A 24,156-nucleotide genomic window follows, 5' to 3' on the forward strand; every position below is an offset into this window, starting at 1 on the left:
CAATCACACCCCATGTCCCTGGCTAGTCGCATCAACCCTCCCCGGGCCAAGGAACCAGCCCCACTCCATGCCATTCCTTAGTCACATTAACTACATACTTGCCCTCACTGGTCCCAAAGACAAGCCCCACTGCAGGCCTCCTCACTGTATGAACACCTGTCTGAAACCTGAGTCAGGTAGGGGCAGTCCCTTTTTTGGGGCGTGGGAGAAGACCCTCCCTGATGGGAGCTCTGGACCCTCAATGCCGCTCACTTAGGTGTCAATATGGGAGTTTGGAAGAGTGTCCCCACCCTGAGTGTATGGGAGGAGAGGGGGGTTGTCCTCAGTTCTGGCTGGTGGGGTCTCTTCCTTCTCTTGCTCAATAGCACACCCGGGTCCCTGAGTTGATAAAACCTCCTTTTTCTTTCTCCTCCTCCTCCTCCTTCTCCTCCTTCCCGCCCCCCGCCACCCCCTTCTCTCCAAGTGCAACGGTGTGACTCCCCACAGGTCAGAGGAGGGTGTCCCAATGGTGTCCAGCCCATTTCCCAGGGATTCAGCTCCAGGGGCCGGTCAGGGACGGAAGTTTGGACCCTGCGGCTTCCAGGAGGACGTGAGGCCCTTGGCCGGGAGCTGCCGAGGATCAGGGCTTCAGCCCGGCCAGACTCCCACCCCATGTGGAATCATGGGACAGGAGGGCAAGATGAACAGGAAGAGGCTGGGATGGGGAATCTGGAAGAGAAATGAGACCTGCCCCTCAGGGCCTGGAGATCACACCCCTGCCTAGCTATACTCTGGGAGAGGAAGGGGCAGTCTCTTCTGGAGGTCATGTTGTCCCTTTGGTCAGCCAGATCACTGTCCTAGGTGGGGGCCCAGTTCTCCACTAAGACAATGGACACCTCTGGCTGACGCCAGAAGAAATCCCAAGCATTCCAGATCTTTGCCCATTTGACCCCAAGACCAGAGCTTCTGTTGTGCAGTCTACTGGTGTGACTTACTGTCCACAGACCATGAGGAAGAGACCCTTTCCACCTCCTCCTCCTCCTCCCCCTCCTCCCCCTCCTCAGAAAACCCCATCCCACATTCTCTCCCCTGGTCTGTCTCAGTCACTTAGTCTCTGGTTTGCCCTTTCCAAGTCCAGCGGTCCCCTGGATATGTGCATCTGGAGCAAACGTTTTGAACAGTTTTTTTTTCTTGAAATCTATAAAAACTGTTTCTGGTGGCGGCAGTGGCTGGCCGCAGCACAGCCATTTTGACAGAGCCCCAGGAAGCCGGGCCACGGCGCCGCTAGATCACGTTCTCAAACAGCTGCATGGAGCTCATGATGTTCTCGTCCTGTGATGTGAATGAGAGAAAAAACAGGGAGTGTTGAAACTGTGGGGGGCCAGTGACCGTTCCCCACTCCCACCCTAACTGGAGAGAAAGGTCAGAGGGGCGGGCCCCAAAACCAATGACTGTGCTGGTAATGGGGGGCAAACTGTCATCAACGAATGAGTGAATGAGTGATGTGAGTTTTCGTTGGAAGATGAGGCTGCTGGCAATGAGGACTCATAGATGTCCCTGCATACTTGCACATTTGAGGTGGTCACCAAGCCCCTTTTCAGTTCCTGTTCTTAGATCCCGTGATATTGTCAGACTACTTTTCTCTCTCTCTCTCTCTCTCTCTCTCTCTCTCTCTCTCTCTCTTGCTCCCTCTTTCATACACACACTCTCAGAAGCCCCAGGCCCCAATAACAGAACTCAGTAGAACCACGCCTGGCCTGCCCCAGGCTGCTTTTCCAGCCTCACAGAGTCAACAGGAGATGTGGGAGAGAGCTAAGCTCTGGGGCGGAGGCATGAGAGGCGGGGAGGCGATGAGGCGCGTGGCATCAGGTTCGGAATTCCCGAGGACCCTTGGAAGGGAAGAGTCAGGAGGCAAGAAGCTCACCTTTTGACAAGTCTCCAGAAACTCCTCCATTGTAACCACTCCGTCCTGATTGCGGTCCATTTTCTGCAACACAAACCCCCGCGCCTTGAGATGGTGGACCCTCTGGGATGGAGCAGGCCTGGACGAGGGGCTCTAGAGTGGGCTTTCTGAGTCTAGGCTCAGCTGTTGGCTGGGGCTGGGTGGGTCTCTCCCTTGGATGGGGCCAGGTGGGCTTCATCCCCAGCCACACAGAGTTTACACACAAAAGTGCTTGCAGTGTTTCCTCTCTCCCTCTCTCTCAGACTTTCCCTTCTCCTGCCCCCACCCCAAGCCCAAGGTTTCTACCTGCCCTGGGTGCCTCTCTCTCTCAAGTTCCCTCTCCCCAGTTAGCCCATTTCCCTCAGCCTCCAGATCTACCTTTCCCAGCTAGTTTTTCTCTCCAGGGCTCACCATCTCGTAGGCGTCCTTTCCACGGGACGTTACCTGAAAGAACCTCTCCACGTGTTCCAGGGGGGCCTCATCCCTCAGAATGGGGAAGGTGTGGCGACCCATCATGTCATAAATGGACTTCATGATAGCCAGCATCTCCTGGAGGAGAAGGAGGAGGAAGGGGAGGAGGAGGGAATTGAAGCTAGGGGAGTCCCTGTGCCGCTGGGGATGGGGAGGTCCCCTTAAAAAGATGCACAAGCCAAGAACTCTTCCCTCAAGCAGGGTTGAGAGCGGCTTCTTGCTGTGGCTCTGGAGTTATTGGTGTTAATAATGGTATTTATTCTTCGTAATGGCATTTGCGAAGCACCTACTATGTGCCAAGCACTGTTCCAAGCACAGGAGTAGAGCTCTGCACAGAGTAAGTGCATCATAAATACCACTGATGAGATGATACAGGGTAATCGGGCTATTATAGAATTTTCTTGGTTGTTTCGTTTCACTTAACTTCTCTGTGCCTCAGTTACCTTATCTGTAAAATGGGGATTAAGACTGTGAACCCCATGTGGGACAACCTAATCTCCTTGTAAACTCCCCAGCGCTTAGAACAGTGCTTTGCACATAGTAAGCGCTTAATAAATGCCATTATTATTATTATTATTTCCCAGGGTCTGTCCTTCTGCCACTTTGAGGCCGCGAATTCCCTGGGAGTCAGGGATCTGGTGTGAGTCCAAAGCCCTGGCTTTCCGGCACCTGGGACAATACTTTGCCTAAAGCAAGAGACTGGCAAATAACAGAAACTGAGCAAAAGCTATTGAGCAAAACAAGCTCAATAGCAGTAATAACTATAATCCCGATAACGATACTAATAACGGGTCCTGCTACACAGCAAGCGGCTAGTAAACACCAGACGTAATGGGGCAAAACAATCCCAAAACGATAATTCCAATATCATTCATTCAATCGTATTTATTGAGCGCTTACTGTGTGCAGAGCACTGTACTAAGTGCTTAATCAGTGTTGATAACAGGTTCTGCTCCCGAGGGCCAGCGGTCAGGGAGACGCACACCCTCTCTCAGCCATCTCCCAGGCCCAGGCCCACCCGGAAGCGCGAGGGATTGGCCAAACTAGGCCCAACCCTGCCACAGAGTCCTCTCCCATATTTATTTATTTATTTGTACACATTTATTCTATTTATTTTATTTTGTTAATATGCTTTGTTTTGTTCTCTGTCTCCCCCTTCTAGACTGTGAGCCCGCTGTTGGGTAGGGACCGTCTCTAGATGTTGCCAACTTCTACTTCCCAAGCGCTTAGTACAGTGCTCTGCACACAGTAAGCGCTCAATAAATACGATTGAATGAATGAATGACCTGGCCGCTGGAGGTGACACCCTGGGAGGTGAAGAGAAGTGATGCCCTTACAACTCCCGCTCCCTGAGGGTCTTAGATACGAGTTTGGGCCCCCGCACACGTGGCCTCGGAGGAAGCCACCCTTCTACTCTACTTCTACTCTGAGGCCTGCTTGAGGACAGAGGAAATAGGGGATGGGGGCAAGCCTACCTCCCCTAAACCCGGCCCGCCTGATCCCAGAGCCCTCTTCCAATCAGCGGTATTTGTTGAGCACTTCCTGAGTGCCGAGCACTGAACAAAGCGCTTGGAAGAGTAAAATACAACAGAGTTGGTGGGCACGATCCATCCACAGAGAAGCAGCGTGGCTCAGTGGAAAGTGCCCAGGCTTTGGAGTCAGAGGTCATGGGTTCAAATCCCGGCTCCGCCACCTGTCAGCTGTGTGACTTCGGGCAAGTCACTTCACTTCTCTGTGCCTCCGTTCCCTCATCTGTAAAATGGGAATTCAGACCGGGAGCCCCCAGGGGGACAACCTGATCACCTTGTAACCTCCCCAGCGCTTAGAACAGTGCTTTGCACATAGTAAGCGCTTAATAAATGCCACTATGATTATTATCATTATTATCCTTGCCCACAAGAAGATTCCAGTCTAGATGTGTCTCCCGCTTTTGACTGTGAGCTCATCGTGAGCAGGGAAAGTGTCTGTTTATTGTTATATTGTACTCTCCCAAGCACTCAGTACAGTGCTTTGCACTCAATAAACACGACTGAATGAATGGATGAATGTAGAATTCATCTACGAATGAATCTTTGGAGTCTGTACACACCCTCACTGGTTGCAAATCCAACTCGGGGCTCCCCGGGCCCTGACCTTCCTGTGCCTCCCAGTCTCTCTCCTCCCCATCCCTAGAGCCTCCCCACCATCCCTGCCACTGCCGCTCCATCCCCCCACCCCCCAGCCTCAACACAAACACAAACCGCAGCCCGTCCGGGTCACCTCCTTCGTGATGTAGCCGTCCTTGTTAATGTCGTACAGATTGAAGGCCCATTTCAACTTCTCGTGGACTGTGCCGCGCAGCAGGACGGAGAGGCCGACCACAAAGTCCTGTAACCAGAGCACCGAGGAGGGTGGGGATCACGGAAGCCAAATGACCAGTGGAGCCCAAGAGCCCCAGAGCGGGATGGGGAGATAGGAGATCGGCAGGCCCGGAGCTCTGGGTAGACTGCCCACCTTCCCATCAAGTTAGCAACGTGGGAGGCCGGCTGAGGGCTGGCAATCAATCTTCTTAATAATAATAATAATGATGATGTCATTTGTTAAGTTCTTACTATGTGCTGAGCGCTGTTCTAAGCGCTGGGGAGGATACAAGGTGATCAGGTTGTCACACGTGGGGCTCACAGTTTTCATCCCCATTTGACAGATGAGGGAACTGAAGCCCAGAGAATAATAATAATAATAATAATAATGATGGTATTTGTTAAGCACTTACTATGTGCCGAGCACTGTTCTAAGCGCTGGGGAGGATACAAGGTGACCAGGTTGTCCCACGTGGGGCTCACAGTCTTCATCCCCATTTGACAGATGAGGGAAGTGAGGCCCAGAGAATAATAATAATAATAATAATGATGGCATTTGTTAAGCACTTACTATGTGCCAAGCACTGTTCTAAGCACTGGGGAGGATACAAGGTGATCAGGTTGTCCCACGTGGGGCTCACAGTCTTCATCCCCATTTGACAGATGAGGTAACTGAGGCCCAGAGAATAATAATAATAATAATAATGATGGCATTTGTTAAGCACTTACTATGTGCCAAGCACTGTTCTAAGCACTGGGGAGGATACAAGGTGATCAGGTTGGAGCTTACAGTCTTCATCCCCATTTGACAGATGAGGTAACTGAGGCCCAGAGAAGTGAAGTGACTTGCCCAAAGTCACACAGCGGACAAGTGGAGGAGTTTTCTATGTGCAGAGCACTGTACTAAGAGTTTGGAGCATCATACTAAGTGCTTGGGACACTTCCAGGTATGGCCCCTAAGCCAGCACCCCTGGTACCCCTGGGTTACAGCCAGAACCCAACTAGACAGGTGGCAATGGACTCCCCAATCAATCAATTTATTGATTGATTTATTGATTTAAGTGCATTGGACTGTGCACTTGGGAAAGCCCAGTACAACAGAGTGGGTAGAAATGAGCCCCGCCCACAAGGAGCTTACAGTCTAGACGGGGAGACAGACTTTAAAATAAATTACGGATACGTACATAAATGCTGTGGGATTGAGGGTGGGATGGATATCAAATGCTTAAAGGGTACAGATCCAAGTGAGAGGGCAATGCAGAAGGGAGAGGAGGGGAAAAGAGGGGAAAAGAGGGAAAGGCCTCTTGGCGAGATGTGATTTTAGGAGGGATCCGAAGGCGGAGAGAGTGGTGGTCTGTAAGCAGCAGAGTGGGAGGGAGTTAAAAGCAGGAGGTCTCCTCTCTCCCCTCTCTGTCCCCTGAGTAAACTCCTTCAGGAACAGTCAGGGAGTACGTGAAAAGGAAAAAGGGAAGAGAGAGCAGGCGGGAAAGGAAAAATGAGAAGAGGAGGGGAAAATTGTGTGGGACGAAGAGGCTGTGTGGCCTTGTAGAAAGAACCTGGGAGTCAGGAGACAGGCCTGAGTTCTTATTTTGGCTCTGCCATTTGCCTGTTGTGTGACCAGCACTTAGTACAGTGCTCTGCACACAGTAAGCGCTCAATAAATATGATTGAATGAATGAGCATGGGCAAGTCAACTGATTTCACTGGGCCTGAGTTTCCACATCTGTGAAATGGGGATTCACTACCTGTTTTCCCTTCCACTAGGACTGGGAGTCCCACGTGGGAGTGGAACAGTATTCGATCAGATTACTATGTATCTACCTCAGCGCTTGGTACAGTGCTTGGCACATTATAAGTGCTTAACAAATGGCACAAAAAAAGGGATGAGATGGGAAAGGAGAGAGGGAGAGAGGGGGAGAGAAAGAGTGGAAGAGAAAGAGAGAGCAAATCTAATGCTAACCTTCTCACTGAGCCTCCATCTCACCTATCTACCAACCCTTCACCCACATCCCACCATGCCCTCCCTCCTCAAATCCGACAATTACTCTCTCCCAGTCTTCACAGCCCTATTGAAGACACATCTCCTTCAGGAGGCCTTCCCTAAGCCCACTGTTTCCTCTTCTCCCACGCCCTTTCGCGTTGCTCTGACTTGCTCCCTCTGTTCTTCCCCCTTCCCAGCCCCACAACATTTCAGTACATACCTGAAACTTATTTTTTTATATTAATGTCTGTCTCCCCCGCTCTAGACTGTTAGCTCGTCGTGGACAGGGAATGTGTCTGTTTATCGTTGTACTGTATTCTCCCAAGCTCTGTACACAGTAAGTGCTCAGTAAATACGAATGAGTGAACTGAATGAATGAGTGAAGTCGGGAAGGTCAAGGTCCTGGGGAGACACAGGATAATGGGACCCAAACTAAAAGTTGGATGGGGCTGGAGTTTTTATTTCCCCAAAGCTCTTTGATATCAGTTATTTCCCTCTAATGTTACAACATCCCTGAAGCAGGGAGGACAGGTATCTTATCCCCATTTTACAGAAGAGGAAACAGGAGCCCAGAGAGGTTGTGATTTGCCCAAGGCGTCGGCCGAAAGGCCAGAGGCTGGACTAAGACTCCCTGATTCCTCAACCTTGTGGGCAGGGATCATGTCTACCAACTCTGTTGTATTGGGTTCTACCAAGTACAGCTGTCCACATGTTTTGTTTTGTTGTCCGTCTCCCCCTTCTAGACTGTGAGCCCACTGTTGGGTAGGGACCATCTCTATATGTGTTGCCGACTTTCCCAAGTGCTTAGTACAGTGCTCTGCACATAGTAAGCGCTCAATAAATACGATTGAATGAATGAATGAATGAATGCCTCTCAATGGAGGCCAACGGGGCTCTGGGCGATTCCTCCCGGCCCCTTCTGGCCACTCCGGCACCTTGAATCCGCCCGTCAGCCCCGGGACGGGGGGCGGTTTATCCTATAGTAATAACAATAGCTTTATTTAACGATGCATCTAGCTTTACTTCTATTTATTCTGATGACGACACCTGACTACATGTTCTGTTTTGTTGTCTGTCTCCCCCTTCTAGACTGTGAGCCCGTTGTCGGGTAGGGATCGTCTCTATCTGTGGCTGAATTGTACTTTCCAAGTGTTTCATAATAATAAGAATAATGATGGCATCTAGTAAGCGCTTACTATGTGCAAAGCACTCTGCACACAGTAAGCTCTCAATAAATATGATTGAATGAATGAATGATAATAATAACAACAGTGGCATTTGTAAAGTGCTTACTACATGCCAGGCACTGTACTAAGCACTGAGGTTGGATCTCTAGACTGTGAGCCCACTGTTGGGTAGGGACCGTCTCTATATGTTGCCAACTTGTACTTCCCAAGCACTTAGTACAGTGCTCTGCACACAGTAAGCGCTCGATAAATACGATTGATTGATTGATCGATACGAGCAAATTGGGCGGGGCACAGTCCCTGTCCCATATAGGGCTCACAGTATTAATCCTCATTTTCCAGTTGATGAAACCGAGGCCTAGAGAAGTGAGGTGACTCGCCCAAGGTCACACAGGAGGTAAGTGGTGGAGCCAGGATTAGAACCCAGGTCTTTTTTGTCTCCCGGGCCTGTGCTCTAGCCACTAGGCCATCCCGCCTCTCCTCAGGTTCCCCAGGTGTTGGGACTAACGTGGGTAAGATGGGTAGGGAGGAGAGGGGAGGAGAGGGCAGGGGAGGGGAAAAGGGAGACGAACTGGGCAGGAGAGGATGGGCAGAGAAGATTTTGCATCGATCACCCCAATCCCTCCAGCCTCCTCCTCGTCCCTGCCATCTATCCAATTACAGGTGGAGAAATGGAGGTTCAGTGAGACCTAATCCCTCCGGCTGGCTCTCTGCCAGTCGTGCCCTCTCCCCGTTTGCCCAGACGAGGTGAAAGCAATAGCTCCTCAGAGCCCCCGTGCTGCTTGCTATTACGCCGTCACCGCCAGCCCGGATATCTGAACTCCCACAGGCTGTTTCGGCGTCTTTCCCTCCCAGCTGCCCTTGACCCTCCTCTGGAGCCCGAGATAGAAGCAGCATCGGCAGTGAGGGGCCCAGGAAGGATTTCCTGGTCTTGCGGGTTTGGCCGGAGCTATTTTAAAGCTCTGCTCTCCAGGCCCAAAGGCCGGGAGGCGGAGGGGGTGGGGAGAGGTGGGAAGGCAGTGGCGGCCAGGAGGCTGGCTAGGTGGGGCATCTCTCAGAGCATGCCAGGGGGACCGCTGCCATCCCTTCACTGCTGCTCACACTTAAGAATAATAATAGCGATGGCATTTGTTAAGCGCTTACTATGTGCAAAGTACCGCTCTAAGCGCTGGGGAGGATACAAGGTGATCAGGTTGTCCCATGTGGAGCTCACAGTCCTCATCCCTTTTAGACTGTGAGCCCACTGTTGGGTAGGGACCGTCTCTATATGTTGCCAACTTGTACTTCCCAAGTGCTTAGTACAGTGCTCTGCACACAGTAAGCGCTCAATAAATACGATTGATTGATTGATTGATTGATCCCCATTTTACAGATGAGGTAACCGAGGCACAGAGAAGTTAAGTGACTTGCCCAAAGTCACACAGCAGACAGGTGGCTGCCCCTCAGCCTTGGCCTGCTCGGTGAAACCCCTGCCCACAGCTCTTAGAGCCCTTATGGCCTGTCTCCCACAGTCCTCTCTCCTACCCCATCCTATCGTCCAAACTTTGGCTTCCCCCAACTCTCACCGACGCAGCTGGAGAGGCAGCCCCCTAGGGAGCATGGGACTGGACTTTGGGGGTGGGGACGGAGGTCCAGTCTTCCTTTCGTCTGACGCTGAGGTTGGGAGAGAGACAGCGGCGGGTACCGGCCATCGGCCACCCTGGTGCCACGGTGGGGGGATCGGCCTACGTAGCCCAGCTGGGAGCTGAAAATTTTTTGTGTTGCCTTCAGGTTCACAAGTTTGGAGCCCTCTGGGTGAAGTCAGGCATGCCCGCGTGCGTACACACACACACACACACAGCAGAGGATGCCCACACAAAACAATCACACACACGCACACATGCACAGTAGAGACTGTATTTATCTTACTTGTACGTATCTATTCTATTTATTTTATTTTGTTAATATGTTTGGTTTTGTTCTCTGTCTCCCCCTTCTAGACTGCGAGCCCGCTGTTGGGTAGGGACCGTCTCTATATGTTGCCAACTTGGACTTCCCAAGCGCTTAGCACAGTGCTCTGCACACAGTAAGCGCTCAATAAATACGATTGATTGATTGATTGATTGATAGAGACACACACACACATAACAGCCCATTGTTGGGTAGGGACCGTCTCTATATGTTACCGACTTGTCCTTCCCAAGCTCTTAGTACAGTGCTCTGCACACAGTAAGCGCTCAGTAAACACAATCGAAGGAATGAATACAATCAATCATATTTATTGAGCATTTACTGTGTGCTGAGCACTGTACTAAGCAACTGGAAGAGTAAACAGACACACTCCTTACCCACAGTGAGTTTACAGTCTAGAGGAGTGCATACAACAAACAGCAGGTGCACATAGTAACAACACACACACACACACACAGCAGAACAAGCACATACATATGCACACATAGTAAACAGAGTTGCAGCCTGCTAATAATAATAATAATACTGATGGCATTTATTAAGCGCTTACTATGTGCAAAGCTGGGGAGGTTACAAGGTGATCAGGTTGTCCCATGGGGGGCTCACAGTCTTAATCCCCATTTTACAGATGAGGTAACTGAGGCACAGAGAAGTTAAGTGACTTGCCCAAAGTCACCCAGCTGACAATTGGTGGAGCCGGAATTTGAACCCATGACCTCTGACTCCAAAGCCCGGGCTCTTTCCACTGAGCCACGCTGCTTCTCTTGCAGCATGACTAGAGCCCGGGCTTGGGAGTCAGAAGGTCCTGGGTTCTAATCCCGCTCCACCACCTGTCTGCTGTGTGACCTTGGGCAAGTCACTTAATTTCTCTGTGCCTCAGTTACCTCATCTGTAAAATGGGGAGGAAGACAGTGAACCCTGACATGGGACAACCTCGTTACCTTGTATCTACTCCAGTGCTCAGAGCAGCCCTGACACATAGCAAGCACTTAACAAATTATTATTATTATTGTTGTTATTAATAAACACACCCTCATTAGATACACATATCACATGTATACACCCAGTAAATACACACATAGACAAACCCAGAAGGCAGATGCTCACACACATACAGAAGACTTAGTTACAACATACACAGTAGCCACACTGACATAACCTGCACAGCTGATGCATACATAGGGTAGGCAAGCTCACACAAAGGACACAGTTTTAGTGGACCCAAAGTGGACAAGTAACACACACAGCAGACACACTTATAGAGTAGATAAGTCTACAGCTAACAACCAATCAAGCGATGGTATTTATTGAGGGTTTACTGTGTGCAGAACGCTGTACTATTTGTGAGCCCGCTGTTGGGTGGGGACCGTCTCTATATGTTGCCAACTTGTACTTCCCAAGCGCTTAGTACAGTGCTCTGCACACAGTAAGTGCTCAATAACTGTGATTGAATAAATGAATGAATGTACTAAGCGCTTGGGAGAGCACAATATAACAGAGTTGGTAGACAAATTCCCTGACTACAAAGAGATTACAGCCTAGAGGGTGAGAATGGAGCTGATACACAGTAGACACAAGCAACCGATGCGCACAGCAAACACACGGAGCGCACACAGCTGACACACATATAGCAGTCACACAGTAGAATCACACACGTGACACATATAGGGAATACAAGCGCACACAGCTGACACACTTAGCAGTCACACAGTGGACATCTGCACACATAAGGCATCTGCATGTGGCTGACACACTCAGCTGACAAACACAGTAGACACGGAACACACATTAGGTAGACAAATGCCCACAGCTGACACCTTGAGAAGCAGCGTGGCTCAGTTGAAAGAGCGTGGGTTTGGGAGTCAGAGGTCGTGGGTTCTAATCCTGACTCCGCCCACTGTTAGCTGTGTGACTTTGGGCAAGTCACTTCACTTCTCTGAGCCTCAGTTCCCTCATCTGTAAAATGGGGATGAAGACTGTGAGCCCCCCGTGGGGCAACCTGATCACCTTGTTAACCTCCCCAGTGCTTAGAACTGTGCTTTGCACATAGTAAGCGCTTAATAAATGCTATCATCATCATTATTATTATTATAGCCATCAATCAGTCAGTCAGTAGACACGTATGTGATAGTTCACAAGCTCACATAGCTGACACACCTATGTCACACAGTTGGCACATGAACCCAACACATACATAAGAGTAGACAAGCCCACGCAGAAGACGCATACATAGCAGTCCCTCAGTAGACCCACTCCCCAGAAGCCCACGTGCAGCAGACACATGTGGACTCATTCCCACTGGTTTCTAGCCTCTGGACCCGTAGCCATCCCTTCCCAGGGTCTCAGGTGGGAATCTTCGGGAAAGGCAGCGCCGTGGGCTCCGGGATAGGGTCCATTTCCGTCTGACGGGCGGCCCATGGGGCCGGGAGCCAGGACCCACCTCGAAGTGAATGGCCCCGTTGCCGTCTGCGTCAAAGGCGTTGAAGAGGAAATGGGCGTACATGGTGGCATCTGTGAGGAGAGCGAGAGGGTCAGTCCAGGTCACAGCGGGGCCCCGCGGTGGCCCCAGCGGGCCGGGAGGGGAGGGTAAGGAAGGGGACACTGAGGCGGGGTCCGCGGTGGGCCCAGTTTCAGAGAGCGGCTCCAGTCCCCCGAGGGCCAGGCCCACCAGAAACCCCAGGGCCTCCTCGCTCTCCCATGCCACCACCCAGATGAAGTGGACTCTGAAGCCGTTCTGTAGAGTCCCCGGCCTGATGACCCCCGCCTGGTGAGAGAGGGGGCTTCCCACAGGGGGCAAGGGGCTGTGGCCACCACCCCAAGGGGACACCTTCCCTCTTGGGCCCCGCAACCAGGGCCACCCTAGCCAAAGAGAGGCACTGGGGGACAGGACCCGGGCAGTCTTGGGAGGGTCACGGCCCCTCCGAGAAGGGTCAGGTCTGCGGGCGGCCGACTCACCTCCCTGAGGGAAGAACTGGGAGTAGATGAGCTTGAAGGTTTCTTCGTCTACCAGGCCGGTAGGACATTCCTGCGGGAAGGAGGATTTCTTGGTCACAGTGGCCCGGCCCGGCCCAGCTTCCCTGGCCGCTCCCCGCAGGGGCTCACCTCCTCTCCCGTGACCTGTGGCATCACGGCTGACCTGTCACCTATCTCCACTCCCCGTCGGGGGCTTCCCTCCTGTGGAAGCCCCTGTAACCCTTTTATTTATCATAAATGTGGTCTCTCTGGCTAGACCTGGGTGGTGCAGCGTTAAAGGATTTACTGTTTCCCTTGTCCCAGGACTGTCTTCTCCATCCTGGAAAATATTCCAGTAGTAACCCTGAGGAACCCATCCTCACCCTGTTCCGTTCATGGGCCCTAGCCGGGGTAAGGAGGCTAAAAACTCAAGGCGGTGACCCCTCTAGTCCCTCGGAGGGATTGGGAGGTGGGGCGAGAGGGAGGTTTGGCCACCTCAGATTTGGCCCGACTACAACCCTGCAGCAATTCCCGCCCCTCCCTCCTCCTCTGGCACCCTGACAGCTCAGCTCCCATGACTCAGTGCCTCTGCCAGCCCTAGTCCTTGGGGCCAGAGGGAGCGTGGGCAACCCTGGGCAAGGCGGGGCTGTGAGGGCAGCCCCGGGCAGGGAGGTTGCGGGGTGGTGGGGCGCTGGGAACAGTCCGGTCAGGGGTCATCAAAGACGAAAGAGGCCGCAGGTTCGGCCCTGGGCGGGAGGACGGTGAGGAATGCACTGGGTAGGGAAAATGGGAGGGGTAGGGGACCACCGTTTGGGTGGGGGCAGCTGGGTCAGCCCTGGTAAGGGGAAGCGGGCTGGGACGCTCACGTTCTTGAAGCCTCGGTACAGCGACTGCAGTTCCTTCTTGGTGAACTTGGTCTGGGCCTGCAGCTGGTCCAGGCCCTCCGGCTGGTGTCGCAGGGTTGAGAGCTCCAGCTCGCCGTCACTGCTGTCTGGAGGGACAGAGGGCATTGAGGAGTGCCCGGGGAGGGGGTCTCCCCCACATAGGAGGGGGTGAACGGCAGGCCGGACCCCCAGCCGGGCTGGGGCACGTCGGGGGAAATCTGGGCACGGATCACCGGGGCAGGCTCCTCACGGGCCCCTGCTCTTCCACGCTCAAAGAAGGGCTCTTTGTTCCTTGGATTGCATTGCTGGGGAAAACCAGTGGTCAGCACTCCCCGCCCACCCCCTCAACCCTCACTTCCGGCCTATGAGGACCCCCTATCCAGGGGCGAGGTATGGCTCACGAAAGCTCTGCTCACAAAGGCCCCCTCCCCAGCCTTCTCGGAATCCGCGCCCAACACCGTAGAGATTACTGGATTGTACGTTCTCGTGGTCAGGGGCTGTGACCACCGACTCTGTCGTCTCAATCGATTCATGGTGTTTTTTGAGCTCTTACTACGTGCAGAGCTCTGTACTAAGTACCAGGGAGAGGGTACTACAACAGAATTAGCAGACCGGTTGCCTGCCCATAATGAATTTACAGTCTAGAGGACTCTCCCTAGTACTTAGTACAGTGCTCTGCACACAGTAAGCACACAATAAACGCCAATGATGGTCGACTGAGTGATTCCAAAATTGCTTGCTCCCATACACTCACTGGGAGCTGAAATCCATGGCTCCAGAGGTGGAGAAAGGGATATGGGGGGAGGCGGGGAGGGAACCGCTCCCTCTTTCCCAGCCAGCCAGCGGGACCCTAGGGGATGGAGCTGGAGGCCGGGACGTGTCGGAGCCTCAGACCTACAGCTCCCAGGGAAGAGAGGCCGCATCCCATCAACTCTATCCTCTCCACTGTCCGGCAACATTATTTCTCCCTCCTTACCGACTCCCCTTCCACTGCCCGCACCAGCTGTTTCAGATGTTAAATTCCCCCCTCAAAACCCCTGTACTTCCACCCTCCATCACTTGTTTCTAATGATCTGGCCGCATACTTTATTGATAAAATTGACACCGTCAAGTGTGATCTCCCTAAAATCTCCCCTGCTCCTCTGCAGGCCTTCCCTCCTCCTGCCCCTTCTTCAACTCTCTCATCTTTTCCAGCAATATCTCAAGAGGGGTTCTCCCGCCTCCTCTCAAAATCTACCCCCATCCCTTTGTACCTTATCCCCTCCCTCCTTCCCTCCCTGACCACAATCTTTGATTCTTCACTCTCCACAATGGCTTCCACTCTTGCCCAATGCTTTCAAACAAGCTCATAATAATAATAATAGTAATGTCTCCTCATCCGAAAAAAACCCCTTCCTTAACCCCATGACTCCCTCCAGTTATCACCGCTCTCCCAACTCCTTGAGCGAGTTATCTACATTTGCTCCCTCCACTTCTTCTCCTCCAATTCTTTCCTTGACTCCCTCCAGTTTGGCTTCTGACCCCTTCACTTCCCCAAAACTGCCTTCGCTAAGGACACCAGTGATCTCCTTCTTGCCAAATCTAATGGCCTCTGTACCATTCTAATCCTCCTCAACCTCCCACCTGCCTTCACCCGGAAACATTATCCAGCCTTGGCTCCACTGACACTGTCCTCTCCTGGTTCTCCTCCCATCTCTCCGGCCATTCTTCCGCAGTCCCTTTCTTGGGCTCCTCCTCTGCCTCCCACCCCCTGGGGCTCTTCAAGACTCAGTTCTGGGCTTCCTTCTATCCTTCATCTCCACCTTATTTGCTCCCATGGCTTCAACTCCCAACTCTACACAGATGATTCCTACATCTACATCTCCAGCCTGTTCTTTCTCTTTTTTTGCAGTCTCGTTTTCCTTCTGCCTTCAGGACGACGTGGCGAGCCCAAAACAAGCTGCCTGATTAGTGACTGTTTATGATCCCACGAATAACAACAAGGAAAAACTGGTGAAGCCACTGATGGGCTGTACCTGAGACAGGTGATGACTGCCACACAGAGCCACGGATAAAAGGCGGTCGCTTTGAATCGCAAGAAGGCACACAGAAAGCAAAAAAGAGACATGCGGAGTGAAAAACCTGGAGTAGAAACAGCACAGAGAAGCAAGCATTAAAGAAGTGAGCAGCAGGAGAGCAGCAATCGAAAGCAGCAGAAGGCGGAGGAACTTAGAAGCAGAAAGAAGCGCCGGCAGAGCGGGGTCCCTGGACCAGCAGACTGGTGTTGGACCCTTGGTGGAGTGGAGTGAGTGAGAGTGTGTATGTGTTACTCCCTTGCTCATGAGTAAAGTAAAAACAAAGTAAAAACTTTTCACAGTAACCTTGGTGGTCTGTGGTGTGGTTTAACTCTACTACACGTCACCGAGGCTCATCCGCTCCAGAAAAGTCCTGAAACCAGCCAGGGGGGCCGGGGTTTGCGATCTCAATTTGGATGTCCCACCAACACCTCAAACAAAATGCATAAACCGCCCCCACCAATTAAACTCCTTGTCTTTCACCCAAATTCTGTCCTACTCCTAACTTTCCATTACTGTAGACAGAACCACCAGTCTCCCCATCTCACGAGCCCATAACCCGGGCACTATTCTCAACCCATTTCTCTAACACTACCCACATGGACAATCCGCCACCATTCATTCATTCATTCAATCGTATTTACTGAGCGCTCACTGTGTGATCCTGTGGGTTGTACCTTCATAAAATGGTTAAAACCCACCTCTCCATCTAAATTGCCACTACGCCGATCCAAGCACTTATCTTATCCCACCTTGATTTCCACATCAGCCTCCTCTTTGACTTCCCTGCCTTCAGTCTTTCCCCACTCCAGTCCATATTTTACTCTGCTTCCCGGATCATTTTTCTACAGAAGCATTCAGGTCCCATTTCCCCACTCCTCCAAGAACCAGCAGTGATTGCCCATCCAACTCCTCATCAATCGGAAACTCCTTACCATCGACTTTAAAGAACTCAATCACCTTACCCATTCCTATCTTACCTCACTGATTTTTCACAACCCAGCCCTCACATTTCGCTCCTCTGACACCAGCAGCGTGGCTCAGGGGAAAGAGCCCGGGCTTGGGAGTCAGAGGTCATGGGTTCAAATCCCGGCTCCACCGCTTGTCAGCCATATGACTTTGGGCGAGTCACTTCACTTCTCTGGGCCTCAGTGACCTCATCTGGAAAATGGGGATTAAGATTGTGAGCCCCATATGGGACAACTGGATCACCGTGTATCCTCCCCAGTGCTTAGAACAGTGCTTTGTACATAGTAAGCGCTTAACAAACACCAAAATTATTATTATGACTTTCTGTACCTTGATCTTGTCGAACTCTCAGTTGACCCTTCATCCGCGTCCTGCCTCTGGTCTGGAACTCAACTCTGTCATATAGTGCACATATTCCACCTGTCACCAAAGCCTGTCTGTTCTACCTTCACAACATCACAAAAGTCTGCCCTTTCCTTTCCGCCCAAATGGCTACTACACTAATCATTCATTCATTCAATCATATTTACTGAGCGCTCACGGTGTGCAGAGCACTGTACTAAGTGCTTGGAAAGTACAAGACCAGGGGCAGGACGTGGGCTGGGGGTTGACGGCGGGACAGGTGAGAACGGGGCACGGTGAGGAGGTTAGTGGCAGAGGAGTGGAGGGTGCGGGCTGGGATGTAGAAGGAGAGAAGGGAGGTGAGGTAGGAGGGGACTAGGGGATGGACGGCTTTGAAGCCAACAGTGAGGAATTTTTGCTTCATATGAAGCATATTAGACTGTGAGCCCACTGTTGGGTAGGGACTGTCTCTATATGTTGCCAATTTGTACTTCCCAAGTGCTTAGTACAGGGCTTTGCACACAGTAAGCGCTCAATAAATACGATTGATGATGATATGAAGGTTGAAAGGCAACCACTGGAGATTTTTGAGGAGGGGAGTGACACGTCCAGAGCATTTCTGTAGAAAGATAATCTGTGAAGCAGGGAGAGACAGAAGGATGCGAGATCAGAAAGGAGGCTTAGGCAGTAATCCAGTCGGGATAGGATGAGAAACTGTACCAACAAGGGAGCGGTTTGGATGGAGAGGAAAGGGCAGATCCTAGCTCATCTCGACTGCATCAGCCTCCTCGCTGACCTCCCTCCCTTCTGTCTCTCCCCAGTCCAGTCCGTACATCACTCTGCTACCCAATCATTTTTTCTCAAAAAAGCTCAGTCCAATAGTTGTCCATCCACTTCCACATCCAACAGAAGCTCCTTACCATCAATCAGCTTTAAAGCCCTCGATGGGCTTGTCTCCTCCTTCCTTACATCCCTGATCTCCTCCTTCGGCCCAGCCTGCACACTTTGTTCCTCTAGCACTAGCCCTGATCTCATCTGCCTCACCAACAACCTCTTTCCTACATCCTCCCTCTGACCTGGAATTCCCTCCTCTTCCCATATACACCGGGCAACATTATTAAAGACCTTCAATAAGGTCCCATCTCCTCCAAGAGGCTTTCCCCAATTAAGCCCTCTATCTCTCCCTCTCTTTTCTGTGTCATCTGTGCATTTGGAACCATGATCTTTGGACATGTGGCATTCCCCCACCCTCAATAATAATAATAATAATAATAATAATAATAATAATAATGGCATTTATTAAGCACTTACTATGTGCAAAGCACTGTTCTAAGCGCTGGACCCCACAGCACTTATTAACAATTATTTATTTTAATGTCTGTGTTTGTTCCCCGCTTCACCCCATCATGGACTCCATACCATGGACTCACCACCACTGCCTGAGGCACTTTGGGGTACAGCCTAATACTTAAGAAATTTACTCACCCATATATCCACTTTCCTTCCCCCTCCTCGTCCAAATTATTTTAGCACCTGTCTCCCCCAGTAGCGCTTCGTCCAGTGCTCTGCACACAGTAAGCGCTCAATAAATACGATTGAACGAGTGATTGTGATTGTGCCTATTAACTCAAGTCTATAGGCGCTTAGTACGGTACTCTGCATAGTTGACACTTAATAGAACAGTGCTTTGCACATAGTAAGCGCTTAACAAATACCATCATTAATAAATACTGTTGATTGATTGATTCATCCATTTGATTGTATTTATTGAGCGCTTACTGTGTGCACAGCACTGTACTAAGCACTTGGAATGATTGACTGGGATGGGCCGCGTATCATCTGGGTGGGGAGCCCTGTTCTGTGCACCTACGTTGGGCAGAACACTCTACCAGGCATGGACTGTATGCAGAGCACTGAATAATAATAATAATAATGATAACGATATTTGTTAAGCACTTACTACGTGTCAAGCGCTGGGGTTGGACATAGTCCCTGTCCCACAGGTGGCTCAGTGGAAAGACCCCGGGCTTGGGAGTCAGAGGACATGGGTTCGAATCCCGGCTCCACCACAAGTCTGCTGTGTGACCTTGGGAAAGTCACTTAGCTTCTCTGGGCCTCAGTTCTCTCATCTGTAAAATGGGGATGAAGACTGTGAGCCCCACGTGTGACAACCTGACCACCTTGTATCTCCCCCAGCGCTTAGAACAGTGCTTCGCACATAGTAAGCGCTTAACAACGGACTGTGAGCCCCACGTCGGACAACCTGATCACCTTGTATCCCCCCCAGCGCTTAGAACAGTGCTTCGCACGTAGTAAGCACTTAACAAATACCATCATTATTATTATTATTAATCCCCATTTTACAGGTGAGGTTAACTGAGGCACAGAGAAGCGAAATGACTTGCCCAAGGTCACACAACAGACAAGTGGCAGAGCTGGGATTAGAACACAGGCCCATGTTCCATCCATTAGGCCACGCTGCTTCTCATGGATGAGTGGCAATCTGAGGAGAGCGCTATCCTGGGCATCTACTGCACGCGGAGCACTGTACTAGATGTGTATTGGATCCGGGGGCGGCTGACCCTACCAATCCTGGTTTTTCTCCTACTATCCCCTAGCATGCACGCTTTATTCCTCCCAAGCCTGCCTACTCCTCGTTCCTCATTTTCATCTCTCTCATCACTGACCTCTTGTGTGTTCACATTCATTCAGTCGTATTTATTGAGCGCTTACCCCGTGCAGAGCACTGTCCCTTCTGCCTAGAATTCTTTCCATTCGTTCATTCAGTCGTATTTATTGAGCGCTTACCGCGTGCAGAGCACTGGAAAGTCCAAATCGACAGTACTTTGGTGCCCCACTGTGTAGTTTTCTTGCCGCGTAAGCCCATGACTTTGGCGTTATCCTTGACTCCCCTCATTCAACCCACAAAGTCCGTGTTTTGATGTCTCTCTCCCTGCTTCTAATAATAATAGTGATGGTATTTGTTAAGCGCTTACTATGTGCCAAGCACTGTTCTAAGCCCTGGGGGAGATGCAACGTGATCAGGTTGTCCCACGTGGGGCTCACAATCTTAATCCCCATTTTACAGATGAGGTAACTGAGGTCCAGAGAAGTGAAGTGACTTGCCCAACGTCACACAGCCGATAAGTGGTGGAGCCGGGATAATAATAATAGTAATAATAATGGCATTTATTAAGCGCTTACTATGTGTAAAGCACTGTTCTAAGCGCTGGAGAGTTTACAAGGTGATCAGGTTGTCCCACGGGGGCTCACAGTTTTAATCCCCATTTTTTTTACAGATGAGGGAATTGAGGCACAGAGAAGTGAAGTGACTTGCCCAAAGTCACACAGCTGACAAGTGGCAGAGCCGGGATTTGAACCAATGACTTGTGACTCCAAAGCCCGGGCTCTTTCCACTGAGCCACGCTGATTTTAGACTGTAAGCCTGTTGTGGGCGGGGATTGTCTCTCTTTATGGCTGAATTGTAATTTCCAAGCGCTTAGTACAGTGCTCTGCACACAGTAAGTGCTCAATAAATACAAGTGAATGAGTGAATGGATGTTAGACACCTCACCTAATACGAGCTGTTTGGAAGCCTAATCAAAAGTCAACCCCTATCTGCATTTCCATTATCATATGAGAAGCAGCGTGGCTCAGTGGAAAGAGCCCGGGTTTGGGAGTCAGAGGTCATGGGTTCTAATCTCCCCCTTCTAGACTGTGAGCCCATTGTCGGGTAGGGACCGTCACTATATGTTCCCGACTTGGACTTCCCAAGTGCTTAGTACAGTGCTCTGCACACAGTAAGCGCTCAATAAATAGGATTGAATGAGTGAATACTCTATCTCTGCCACTTGACAGCTGTGTGACTTGGGGCAAATCACTTCTCTGGGCCTCAGTTACCTCATCTGTAAAATGGGGATGAAGACTGTGAGCCCCATGTGGGACAACCTGATTGCCTTGTATATCCCCAGCGCTTAGAACAGTGCTTGGCACATAGTAAGCGCTTAACAAATGCCATCGTCATCATTATTATATAAACACAATGCAGTTTCTGCTAACTTAGACAACACCACTTCTCTCCCAGCCCACAGGTCTTACTTCCTGGTACTAAGTCAGTGGAAAGAGCCCGGGCTTTGGAGTTAGAGGTCATGGGTTCAAATCCTGCCTCCACCACTTGTCAGCTGTGTGACTTTGGGCAAGTCACTTCACTTCTCTGGGCCTCAGTTCCCTCATCTGGAAAATAAAATGGGGATTAAGACTGTGAGCCCCCCGTGGGACAACCTGATCACCTTGTAACCTCCCCAGTGCTTAGAACAGTGCTTTGCACATAGTAAGCGCTTAATAAATGCCATCATTCTTCTTCTTCTTCTCTGGGCCTCAGTTCCCTCATCTGTCAAATGGGGATGAAGACTGTGATCCCCCCGTGGGACAACCTGATCACCTTGTAACCTCCCCAGCGCTTAGAACGGTGCTTTGCACATAGTAAGCGCTTAATAAATGCCATCATTATTATTATTATTCTCTGGGCCTCAGTTCCCTCATCTGTCAAATGAGGATGAAGACTGTGAGCCCCCCGTGGGACAACCTGATCACCTTGTAACCTCCCCAGTGCTTAGAACAGTGCTTTGCACATAGTAAGCGCTTAATAAATGCCATCATCATTATTCTTCTTCTCTGGGCCTCAGTTCCCTCATCTGTCAAATGGGGATGAAGACTGTGAGCCCCCCGTGGGACAACCTGATCACCTTGTAACCTCCCCAGCGCTTAGAACGGTGCTTTGCACATAGTAAGTGCTTAATAAATGCCATTATTATTATTATTATTATTATTAATAAATACGATTGAATGAATGAATATGAGTTCGCTTCTAGACTGTGAACCCACTGTTGGGTAGGGACCGTCTCTATACGTTGCTAACTTGGACTTCCCAAGCGCTTAGTCCAGTGCTCTGCACACAGTGAGCGCTCAATAAATACGATTGAATGAGTCAATGAATATGTTGCCAACTTGTACTTCCCAAGCGCTTAGTCCAGTGCTCTGCGCACAGTAAGAGCTCAATAAATACGATTGAATGACTGAGCCGCTTCCTTCCTCTCCCCCTCGTCCCCCTCTCCATCCCCCTCATCTTACCTCCTTCCCTTCCCCACAGCACCTGTATATATGTATATATGGTTGTACATATTTATTACTCTATTTATTTATTTTATTTGTACATATCTGTTCTCTTTATTTTATTTTGTTAGTATGTTTGGTTTTGTTCTCTGTCTCCCCCTTTTAGACTGTGAGCCCACTGTTGGGTAGGGACTGTGTCTATATGTTGCCAACTTGTACTTCCCAAGCATTTAGTACAGTGCTCTGCACACAGTAAGCGCTCAATAAATACGATTGATTGATTGATTGAATGAATGAATATGCTGCCAACTTGTCCTTCCCAAGCGCTTAGTCCAGTGCTCTGCACACAGTAAGCGCTCAATAAATACGATTGAATGAATGAATGAATGAATGAATGAATGAATGAATGAATGAATTCATCTGCCCTAGGAAAGCCGGCCACTGCGCCACCTGGCGGGAGCCGAGCCGCGTGTCACCGCCCCCGCCGCCGGCCGGCCGGCCCCTCTCCTGCGCCCCCTTCCGGCCGCTCTGGGCTGCACTGCCCCCCCCCCCGACCCCTGCCGGCCCCTCTCCTGCGCCCCCTGCCGGCCGCTCTGGGCTGCACTGCCCCCCCCCCCGCCGGCCCCTCTCCTGCGCCCCCTGCCGGCCGCTCCTGGCCGCGCCCCACGTTGACAGCCGCGAGGGAATCTTCCACTGTTAGGAGACAAATCTTCGTTTTTCCCGGGAAAATTGCACCCTCTGACCCGCTGCTCCAACCCGAGCTTGGGGAATTCCGCCCCAGGACTACACTGAGGACTCCCTACCCCTTTCCTAGGGGAGGAATCCAGAGCCAGGCTAGTCCTACAGTTGCTACCAGGACCTCCACCTATTATAATAATAACGGCATTTATTAAGCGCTTACTACGTGCAAAGCACTGTTCTAAGCGCTGGGGAAGTTACAAGGTGATCAGGTTGTCCTACGGGGGGCTCACAGTCTTTATCCCCATTTGACAGATGAGGGAACTGAGGCACAGAGAATTGAAGTGACTTGCCCAAAGTCACACAGCTGACAATTGGAGGGGCCGGGATTTGAACCCATGACCTCTGACTCCAAAGCCCAGGCTCTTTCCACTGAGCCACGCTGCTTCTCTATTGTACTTCATTCATTCAATCGTATTTATTGAGCGCTTACTATGTGCAGAGCACTGGACTAAGCGCTTGGGAAGTACTTTCCCTTTGGTTTAGTGGAAAGAGCCTGGGCCGGGCCATCAGGAGGACCTGGGTTCTAATCCTGGCTCTGCCTCTCATCTGCTGGGTGACCTTGGGTAGGTCACAACTTCTCTGTACAGTAATAATAATAATAATGATGGCATTTGTTAAGGGCTTACTATGTGCAAAGAACTGTTCTAAGCGCTGAGGGGATACAAGGTGATCAGGTTGTCCCACGTGGGGCTCACAGTCTTCATCCCCATTTTATAGATGAGGGAACTGAGGCTCAGAGAAGTTAAGCAACAATAATAATAATAATAATGGCATTTATTAAGCACTTATTATGTGCAAAGCACTGTTCTAAGTGCTGGGGAGGTTACAAGGTGATATGGTTGTCCCACGTGGGGCTCACAGTCATAATCCCCATTTTACAGATGAGCGCACTGAGGCTCATAGAAGCTAAGTAATAATAATAACAATAATGGCATTTATTAAGCCCTTACTATGTGCAAAGCACTGTTCTAAGCGCCGGGGAGGTTACAAGGTGATCAGGTTGTCCCACGGGAGACTCACAGTCTTCATCCCTATTTTCGAGATGAGGTAACTGAGGCCCAGAGAAGTCAAGTGTCAACTTAAGAAGTTAAGAGAACTGAAGACTTTCTTTCTTCAGTTCTCTGCTTCCCAAACCTCTGTTGACCTCCGAGGGTTAAATCCCTAGACTGTAAGCTCGTTAAATATGAAAGCATCCTTGTACTGTTTTGAAATTGGCCTTCCCTCAGGATCAAGGCACACCTGCATTGCTCCCT

At 50.7% G+C, this 24,156-nt stretch overlaps 1 protein-coding gene across 3 annotated transcripts in view; it reads right to left on the minus strand.

The window, feature by feature from the left end:
- Nucleotides 1–1,053: 1,053 nt before the first annotated feature.
- KCNIP3 (potassium voltage-gated channel interacting protein 3) overlaps nucleotides 1,054–24,156 on the minus strand; it is a 120,092-nt gene continuing 96,989 nt past the window's right edge. For all 3 annotated transcript variants that reach the window (XM_038759253.1, XM_038759252.1, XM_038759254.1), the window contains 7 exons: nucleotides 13,668–13,792; nucleotides 12,805–12,874; nucleotides 12,290–12,360; nucleotides 4,652–4,759; nucleotides 2,366–2,470; nucleotides 1,904–1,966; nucleotides 1,054–1,311 (listed from right to left, as the gene is read on the minus strand). In XM_038759253.1, the coding sequence (XP_038615181.1) occupies nucleotides 1,264–1,311; nucleotides 1,904–1,966; nucleotides 2,366–2,470; nucleotides 4,652–4,759; nucleotides 12,290–12,360; nucleotides 12,805–12,874; nucleotides 13,668–13,792 (590 nt within the window). In that variant the 3' untranslated portion in view covers nucleotides 1,054–1,263. The remainder of the gene's footprint in view (nucleotides 1,312–1,903; nucleotides 1,967–2,365; nucleotides 2,471–4,651; nucleotides 4,760–12,289; nucleotides 12,361–12,804; nucleotides 12,875–13,667; nucleotides 13,793–24,156) is intronic.

The sequence above is a fragment of the Tachyglossus aculeatus genome, chromosome 17 (genome assembly GCF_015852505.1).
Source record: "Tachyglossus aculeatus isolate mTacAcu1 chromosome 17, mTacAcu1.pri, whole genome shotgun sequence".
NCBI classification, from domain to species: Eukaryota; Metazoa; Chordata; class Mammalia; order Monotremata; family Tachyglossidae; genus Tachyglossus; species Tachyglossus aculeatus.